Here is a 10,193-nt window from a genome sequence, read left to right as displayed (position 1 = left end):
CATTAAACATTAACGGTGAATTCCTGGGACCATTGACATCAATGGCAAAACTACCATTAACTTTAATGGGGGCATGGTTTCACCCCAAAATTTTAGTTAATGCAAATGAACTTATGCTTCTATTCTAAAAATAAGTTTAAATATCAAACTGATTGTTACAAATAACTGTCTATTAGTTATACAGTGGCTTTCTTAATTCAGAGAAGTGTCAGCAGTTTCAGATTATTCCAAATTGCCTATAAACTATAAAAATATTTACTTATCAGTAATGAATACCTGTATTTGTAGTCTGTCAGTATTGGGGTTCAATTATTTTTGACAGATTTATTGATTGGGTCTATTGCACACGTCCTGTGATGCTGGAAAGTGATACACACAATCAAAGGGGAAAATGTGAAAAGTGTTTACAATATTAACTGAAAATGCCCTATTTTATAATAATGTAAAAAAATCATATTGGCTTTCTCCAGAAGCTCCATTGATAGGAGTGGTCTTTATGTCAGAACAATTAAACAACTGGCATCAAAAAATTAACACTATTTTCAGAGATTAACAAACAATTTACAAAATATTCCACAAAATTTGAAAACAAGTATATTAACATTGTTTTTTCTTAGTATTCAGTCATTTTACTTTAGTCCCAACCCCCCCCCGGGTTTGCAACTTTTTACATTGCTTTCAGCTGATTGCTATTTTTATTATAAGTATTAATTATACAGGACTATATTCAACCCTGGTCCCCTGTGTGAAACTCTCATTGCCATCAAGCAGACTCTTGGACAGAGATCAAGTTTAAAACTTGGGTCTTGCTCATGATGTTGCTACTGCATCTTCTTAGAGCCTCACATCCCCTGAGTATTTAATTTACAACTTGTAAGAACCTGGGGCCTCTAATAAGATTTGTTGCTATTCATGTACATCGTAACCATTTTTTGCATGCTTTTAATACTAAATGAACTTTCAGCAATGTAGTGAATTCTACTTTCTACCTACCCCCCATAATCATGGAATATCTCTGGTGGCAACACCTGAAATTTTGGTAGTTTTAATTATTTTTGGGAAAGTAGCGATTTTGTTTTATCATTCTATTGTTTCATATGAACACGGAGATCTCATTATTAGTTTCTTTGCTCTAAACAAATACATTGTTTTATATAAGTGGACCTGTAAACAAACAAACAAACAAACAAACCCAGAGAAGGGCAAGAGGAGGGCTACCTGAAAACACACCGCATAACCAAACTTTTCTAAATGCAGCCTCTAGTTTCTGAAAGTGCAACAGAGCCGTTGTGCTGAATGCATACTCTAAACATGAGTTTTCTAGCTCTTTCTTTACTGAGGTTTCTTTGCATTAATTAAAAATGGCAAAAAACAAAGTATTTTAATGTGACCTTCATTTGGCATTTATTTTAACTTTTCTTCTCCAATTTTATTTAATTCTTCCACTTCTGTTGTTCAATTAATGTTTGACCCCATTAGCAGAGATGTAAATTAAATGACATTTCAATGCCATCCCTTATTTAAAATACTGTGTTAGTTGTGGATCATAAAGGATGATCTTCGTTCTTTAGCTAATTTATTCATTTAACAATTTCCCTCCAGAAGTTCCAGCAGAAGGCTCTGAAGCAAACTAAGCAGAAGAAATCCAAGTCGGCTGAATTTCTGATGGGTGAGCCTTGCTTGATGAGTTATTGCTCATAATTTGTGTAAGGATTAATTAACTAATTACAGACAAATGGCTGTGGGCGAAATTTTGCTCTTGCTTGTCAGGGTGCAATTTGTAATTATTTTAATCATTTATTCTTTTTTTTTTAGAGTTAATTTTAACCTAATTCTGTTTTGGCGACATTTGAGGACGATACACTTGAGTCTTTCAGCAAAGGAATTACTAGAAGGAATTTTCTGCTTGTCATTGAAATACACTTTGGTATAATGTGCTCTTCTGACCTCCTTGTTTTCTATAGTAAAAGAAGAGAAAGCAGCAACAGAAGGGATTGAAAATCCAGCTTTTAACATCAGCAGCACAGATCTTTCAGCATATCAGACTTCAGAAGAGAAAGTTATTAGACATGACAAGCTAGATAGCACCCTTGCAGCTCACCAACAAAAACTCAGGCTGCAAGCCCATGCTGAACCAAGAGGTGAGACTTCAGTCTTGATTATCCTCAAACTGAGTGACAGTAGTTGTGTTCCTGATCTAACCTGTGCATTCCATGGCCTACACCAGACATTCCATCCTAACATGTCCGAACAGGCTCCCCTGAAAGCCTGGGATGTAAAATTAAAAATATTGCTGAAAACATTTGATGTCTAAATATTTAGAGATCTATTCTCCTATCTTCATGCCTACATAACTCCTGATGACGGGACAAAGTTGCATGATGCTCTCTGCCAGCAGAAGAAACAGGCTATTGTGAAAATAGTTTCCTGTTAATTTATATGATGCTGAAATGGAATCATCTCAGCTGAAGAGCAGAGATGTTGCACAGTTATTGACTCTCAAGCATTAGAGTAGTTTTAAACAAACATTATGTAAGTCCCTGATCCACTATTGCCCTCACCATCAATATGCTCTCAATCAACCAACATGTTTCTTTTTTTTTTTAAGCCCAATTACATCTCAAAAACTATCACTGGACATTTCATTATAATAATAATAATGGGTCAATGCTTCCTGTTATCCTGATAATAGTTGTAGCCTGCTATAATAAATGCCTTGGATTTCAGCCTCAGTTTATTTAGGGCATAGTATCATTATTACCTTTGGAAGAACCTTTAGCTTTCAGTTAAGTAACTTGCACCAAGCCATAGTGATCTTCGTTGCAGTCAGCTTTCTTACTACAGATTGAAACTTGAAAATTGTGAGCAGCCTTTGTTGTTGTATTATTTTGAATTATTACTATTATAAATATTACCATAACAGTTTTTGTTTTCTTAACAACCTGGCAATAAAAGACTTTCAGAAGAACTTCAATTGATCTCCTAAAATATGTGGGAAGCATTTTGGGCCAAGCTTTTAAAAAACAGGGTGCCTAAAGTTAGGCTGTAAAGTGTTATTCTACAAACACTTATGCAGATACTTAACTTTCCTCATGTAAGTGGTCCCATTGGCTTCAATGGGACTATGTACATGCATAAATAATGTGCAAGTGTAGAATCCAAGTCCATATTTAGGTCTAAATAAGAGACTTGATTATCAATAGTGCAGAGCACCCAGCAGTTCCCATTGAAGTCAACAGCAGTGACTTCTGCATGCTTGGCACCTCTGCACATCAGGCCACTTATTTAGGTGCCTAAATAGGAACTGCAGAGAATAACTCTAGGTGCTCATTTTTTAAAATCTTAGCCATGTTCTTTTGGTGTTTGAGGTACCGAGAGCCCGCAAGTCCCTCTGATCCCTTGCTAAATCCAGCTGCTATATTCTCCTTGGCCTTAACATGGCTGTATATGGTGGCACAGAAGGTAAGAAGCCTTCCTTTCCCTTGTGTAGCCCACATAAAGGCCAGTGAGACTTGAAGACTCTGCATTTTGTGGAGCACAGGTCCTCTCTGCCCCAAATCCCCTGGGGGTGCCTGATAGCTAGGAAGGAGGCAGGTCTGTGGCTCCAACACTCCAACTACTGGCCAGTGGAGGGAGCTGCACCCCACAAAGTTGCTCCCCTAGGTGGGTGCAGCTCAGCAGCGCTTACAGTAGGTTGGTACCTAAATGTCTCAGTCTAGCCTCTTATGCCTAGATGTTCTTAAATTAGTTTGGTGTTGGACCATTATTCCAAGATGAAATGGTTTTTCCTATGATCCCTACACAAACGAGAGGAAGGGAAATATATTATAAATTCTTAACCAATTGTTAACATTGCAGAATATAGTATTTTTCCTACTCTCCAGGTACAATTTGAATTCTGCACTTTTGACATCTGCCAGTGTGGGGACAAAGCACCTAAGTACAGTGCATATGGTGATATCTGAAATACTGTAAACAATCTTGCCAAAAATAACTATCTTAATATTTTCCTAATATTATAGGTTACTTTTTGAATCCTCATTCAGCCTGCATCAAGAGTAAAAGGTACTTAGATATATACAAACGCCTATATATACACTGTAAAACAGAAAAGCCTGAGAGAGAAACTAGGCCTGGGTTAAAAATAGCACAACAAAAAGGATAAATTAGGAAAGGAAAACATGGCAGCTAGGCATAGGTCAAATAAATATAAAAATAACCAAAAATGGAAAAAGTAGGTAAGGGTTAAAATAACAATACGCTAATATTGGGGCAGGATTAAAAACAAAAACTAGGAATGTTAAGGTCAGTTAGGCATTAGGTCAAGAGATAATAAAGTGATAATTGGGTGTGGGGTCAAATTAAAAAATGTTGGGTTTTTTTGCATCCCTCTCTCCATTCCTTGGTAATACAATTTACTTGACCAATATCTATAGCATCATATTTTACACAGTTTTCAAATTGCTCTGTTCTTCCATAAAGGGTATTCTGAAACAAAATGGTGATGATGGGTAAAATTTTCAAAAGTGCCTAAATGACTTGGGTAGGCCTTGTCGATACATAAAAGTTTACACCTTTAACTGGACTGGTATAGTTCAAGCAATATACCCACTCAGTGTGGATGCAGTTATACTGGTATAAAAGTGTTTATACCAGAATAGCTTATTTGCATACATGAAGTACACTTGTATCCTGCTATGCCTGCACCTACACTATGGAAATACCAGTACAAATAATCATCACCCTAACCAATATAGTTATACCAAACCAATATAGTTATACCAATACAAAATCTGTGTGCAGACCAGATTTTAGGAGCCTAAGTCCCATTTTCAAAAGTGATTTAGGCACTTTGAAGTCTAAGTCTCATTGTCCTTCAGTGAGACTTAAGCTACGTCTACACTACGAGGTAGATGTGTGATTCCCAGCTCATGTAGTCATATTGGCACTATTTCTCTGAAGCTAGTGTGAGTATAAACATCCGTATAGGTGTGGTAGCATGGGCAGCGTCAGAAGAGTACATTCCCAAGGGATTCATACTCTGTCCAGCTAAGCCATGCCTCCACTGTCACTGCCCATGCTACTGCAACTACACTACTATTAATACTCCTGCTAGCTCTCATCCAGCTAGTGTGAGTATTTGTATGCAAGCTGGGAATCAACTCCCACTGCCAGCTTGTAGCATTAAGTTATCCTTAGACCATTTAATAAAGTCATACTTTTAAACAAAATAACCAAGACTAAAAATTTAACACATTAGATATTTAAAGCACAGTGTAAATACTGGACCAGATCCTCATGTGTGCTCTAGAGCACTGCTCAATACACCTGACGGCTGGAGGGGGGAGGGCAGAAGTGGCTTTCCACTATCTTTCCACCCCTCTCCCATGACCTCTGGGCAGCCACAAACTGACTTGCCCTCTGGTGCAACATAGAATATTACCAGGATTGCCTTAATTTCCTCCCACAGCGTCACAAGGACTGTTCACTGGCTGTGATTGCTGGAGGGCAGTGCTCTCTGGGCACACCCTCTCCCACTCCTGGCATGTCTCAACACATCCCTATGCCAGGGAGGCTGGGAAGTGGTGGCATAGCACCAGCCACATGCCAGGGCGATCCCCTGTTGCTCACGTAGGATGGCTTCAAATTCCTTTTTGCCTCAGGAGTCCAACGGGGACTTAGTTAACAGCCAGATCCTTGGCCCTGTTAAATCCCATAACACCACTGTGAGGTAGTTAAGTATTATTCTAGTTTACATATGAGGAAAGTGACAGAGAGGTTAAGTACACAATATCCAACAGTACCCACTCATTTTGGGTGCTTCCATTTTTAGGTGCCCAGTTTGAGGAATCAGAAGCTGAAGCATCTAAAATCAGTGGACTCTTAAAACTGGAGGCCAGGGTGATTTGTCCAAGCTTAGCATTCAGGAATAGAGCTGGATGAATTTTTTTGAACAAGTAGTTTATTCGCTGAAAAAATGTCAGTCAACCTGAATCCATTTGTGAATTTGAAACAAATTTGCCAAATAGTTTCAGCCCAACATTTTTTTTTTCAGGTGGCTGTGGTGGTGCCCCCCTTATAACCTTTAGCTCCATGGTTAGCGTACTTACCTGGGAGGTGGGAGAGCTGGGTTCAGGCACCCCCTCTGTCTGGTGTGGAAAAGGAATTTGAATTTGAATCACCCCTATCCCAAGTGAGTTCTCTAACCACCAGGCTGCTGGCTGTTCAGGGTAGGTGGTATCTCTGACAATCTCTGCTGTTAGAATTGTTCCACTTTATATATTAAAAAAATTAAATAGTCATTGGGGGGCCAGATTAAAAAAAATGACTGTAAAACTTGGTGGCGAGGGTACTCACTTGGGACATGGGAGACCCAAGTTCAAGTCCTTAATCCAGTGACAGCATCAGGAAGCCTGTGCAAAGCCTTTAGGATCATGCGGTCTTGAGCATCCCGCCACAGTGTGGCTTACTTCTTCCTTGCCCCTTTTGTTAGTGATTTTGCAACTCCAGAGATTGAGATTGTCCTTGCAACTTGCTTCGAGGATCTAAAAGATGAATGAAAGACTCCTTACTTCCCTCGCCTACACTGCACATTTGCACTAAGGTCAGAGGCCATCTGACCCCAAATGTTGGTCATTCGAGTTAAAATTGTTTCCAAGTGACAAAAACCATTATTGTTTCCTATGATCCCCAGTACGCACAGCACTTTCAAAACTAAATTATCTGCTAAAATCATGAGCACTAATTCTACCATTTTATCTAGAACAGACACTGTTAACATCTCATATCATGCTCCATAGAAATGAACAATATTAGAGAGAGAAAAAAAAAAGAAAAGAAAAAATAGATCTTTAGGGTGAAGACCAAATGAAGACTGAAGGTCAGCTAATCAAATACATGCTCATTGTGAGTTGTGTTTTCAAGATGTCTATCTATCAATTTACCTATCTAGCAATCATACTTATGTGGCCCCCATTACCACAGTATCTGTGTGCCTCACAATATTTAGCGTATTTCTCCTAATATCACCCCTGGGAGAGAGGGAAGTATTATAATCTCTATTTTACAGATGGGGAAATGAGGCACAGAAGGACTTAGTCACTTTCTTGAGGTCATATAGGAAGCCTATGTTTGAACAGGGAGTTGAACCCAGGGCTCCCAAGTATTTTACGTATAGGAAAAAGGAAATAGGAAAAAATGTTGACACACACATAGAGATTAACACTCCATTTAGGCACACCACCCTCAATATGAAATACTGAACAGCTACCGCAAACAAAGACACCAGTGCTGCAATGAAGTCTGTATGGGTAGGCCATCACACATAGGCAGAGCCCTATTTAAAAAATGGGGCGTGGCAGAGGTCAGCCAATGCAGAGTCTACCACAGGATTGGGACTTAAATGTAGGTGTAAAGCAGAAGTGAAAGTCAGCCAGTCCGGTCCGTACAGCGTACTGGCAAGAGCCGGTACACAGCCGACTATACCAGCAGGGGGCAGCTTCCCCAGGCCGGCAATTTAAAAGGGCCCTGGGCTCCCGGCAGGCTCCGGTGGCAATTTAAAGGGCCCAGGACTCCTGGCCGCTGCTGCTGGAGCCTAGGGCCTTTTAATTCACCGCTGAAGCCTCGGGGTAGTGGCAGTGGCTGGAAGCCCCAGAGCTCCGGCGGTGATTTAAACGGCCCAGGGCTCCCAGCCGCTGCCACAGCTGCCACTACCATGGGGCTCCAGCAGTGATTTAAAGGGCCCGGGGCTCCAAGCTGCCGCTACTGCAGCCGGAGCCCTGGGCCATTTAAATCGTGAGGTCCCTTAAGTTTCTTTCACCCCGGTGTAAAGTGAAGAATCAAATTTTGCTGCATGGTACAGATAGAAACACCAGTTTCCAGTGAGACAAGGAGATTTGCACTTTTACATCTGGGGGTCAGAATTTGGCTGCAAATACAGGTGAAATTTTTCAACATTATTTAAATGACTTAGGAGTCTAACTCCCATTTATGACTGCAGAGATATTACATAGTCTCTGTCAACGGTGGGAATACTCCTTTGTTGCTGAACTTGAAGATCGAGCATGGAAGTGAAATGGGATTGGATCTAGATCTAGAAATAGACATCAAAATAAGGGCTTCATGTAGCAGTCACTTATGATATCAAATTGATAATAAAAACTATGATCTGTCAAAATCAGTACGTTTACATGCCCTTCAAGGCTAAAGTTTTTAAACAAAATTTAATGTAATTTTGAGAACAGATTACAAACTAAGAAGATGGTAAATACAAATAACAAATGGTCAAATGCTGGAAGTTTGTAGTTGAGGGAAATGGGAATTTGACACACTGGCTATTACTGCTGGGAAAACGGTTTCATATCACATATGAAGTGACCTCAAATCTGAACTGAAACTGAGCCATAACTTTTTAAAAAAACGTTTCTCGTATTATTTTCAGTTTCATGCCTCTCTTCACTTTCTGATTCCAACTGGGTCTAGAAATGGAAATGCTGAAATATTGCACAGTAGACATGATATATTAAAAGTATATGTTTAGGAAGAACGAGGTTGTCAATGGAAGAAATTCTACACTGAATTACATCTAGTGCAATACAGTTGAAATCAACAGTACTGCACTCAGTGTAATTTAGTGTGCAACAGTGGACCCAATGTGTATACTTTCAACAACAGACCTGCTTTGGCACTTGTCTAAGCAAAATGAACTAAAATCAAATTTATGCAAGGTATAGAAGTGAGATTCTGGGGATAGGTTAAACTTTCAATTTGAGGATATTCTTTCCAAATACTATCTGAGTTTTAATAATTTTTAGCATAACTCTCTTGACCATAAGTATCATGTGAACTACTAATTTTGGTCGCCAAGGTGCTCAGTATACATTTCCCCCATTTACATATGTTGGATTATTTGACAGTGTTTCTGAATGAACTCCACCAGCATCAGTATGGATTTTCTCATGTATTCCACCAACAGTGTTTCGCCAGGAGAACCAGCAGGTCTTACACTGGCATCTCTTGGCACAGTGCCTTCTGTTGCCTTCAGAAAAACAAATTACCAATAGAAATAGATTGTGCTGTATCTCTGCCTAAAGAGTTGCAAATGCAGTCAGTCTTCCAAGCAACGAATGGAGAAAAAAGTGAATACTGTGAGCATAGTGCGGCATTTTTCAAACACTGCAGAAAGAATGGAGTGAAACACTCTATTTATGCTCATGAACAATGGCCAATGTTCTGTCAAAGTTGACAACTCATGTTTATATTGTGAACCTTAGATATACTAAGACCTGATAATGTGGTTTACTCATTATCTAAGGTTTCTGTCAAAGCTAAAGAAAGTGAATGAGAGGTGGAGGAGGTATTTGATATTTTCTAATCCATTAAAAAAATGGAAAAATCATCAAGTGCTGATAGCCTCGCAGAAGATATATTTTTAGTTACTACCCTATAGGTACTATTTTAATGGTCTTCAATTATAGGATTTTATTTAAAACAAAATCTTCTTGAGGTGAACTCTCATACCTATGACTTATTCTACTTTGAAATTCTGTGTAAAACATATCCTTATTAGATATAATCTAGTGTATATTAAGCATAACTTCATGGACTTCAGCAAAGACATTCCAGATTTACAACAATTAACTTCAATCAGAATTTGTTCCATCGTGCCAAATTCAATGGAGACCTAAGTAGTTGTGTAAGTTGCAGGGTATGCGGAATTGACCAAGTAACATAATTTGTACTAAAACAATGCGGTGCCACCGGACTCCTTGTTGTTTTTGTGGATACAGACTAACACGGCTACCCCCCGATAATTTGTGCTGGGTTAGGGATTTTGCAGGTCTGCAAAACAACCTTAATTTACGTTGTGACAAATTCTGTCCCTGGCATAAGTGAGAAAAACTTCATTGGGCCTGATTCGCCATTCACATACACCAGAATTGCTATGACACTTTCTTTTTTTATAACTTTCCCCACAAATGGAAGATTAGAGATGAGGGCTAGATACACAAAGGGAATTTAGGCTCAGCATTACAATGCCCGACTTTAGGTATGCTGCTGTCTAATGAAATTCACAGTCCTGAGAAAGGTGCTCAGATTCATTATACAATGCATGGCAACAGTTAGGCACCTAAGAATGAGATTCACAGATGCCAGCAAGCTGAGTGGGGAGTTGTCTAAACAAGACAGTAGGA

The 10,193-nt window shown here is 39.2% G+C and overlaps 1 protein-coding gene across 1 annotated transcript in view; it reads left to right on the top strand.

The window, feature by feature from the left end:
• Positions 1 to 10,193, top strand: part of LOC101938333 (orofacial cleft 1 candidate gene 1 protein homolog) — a 33,528-nt gene that overhangs the window by 4,721 nt on the left and 18,614 nt on the right. Inside the window, exons 2-3 of the mRNA XM_065584953.1 lie at positions 1,603 to 1,669; positions 1,965 to 2,141. Coding sequence (XP_065441025.1) covers positions 1,603 to 1,669; positions 1,965 to 2,141 — 244 coding nt within the window. The remainder of the gene's footprint in view (positions 1 to 1,602; positions 1,670 to 1,964; positions 2,142 to 10,193) is intronic.

The sequence above is a fragment of the Chrysemys picta genome, chromosome 2 (assembly GCF_011386835.1).
Source record: "Chrysemys picta bellii isolate R12L10 chromosome 2, ASM1138683v2, whole genome shotgun sequence".
Taxonomy (NCBI): Eukaryota; Metazoa; Chordata; order Testudines; family Emydidae; genus Chrysemys; species Chrysemys picta.
This window is presented reverse-complemented; position numbering and strand designations above follow the sequence as displayed.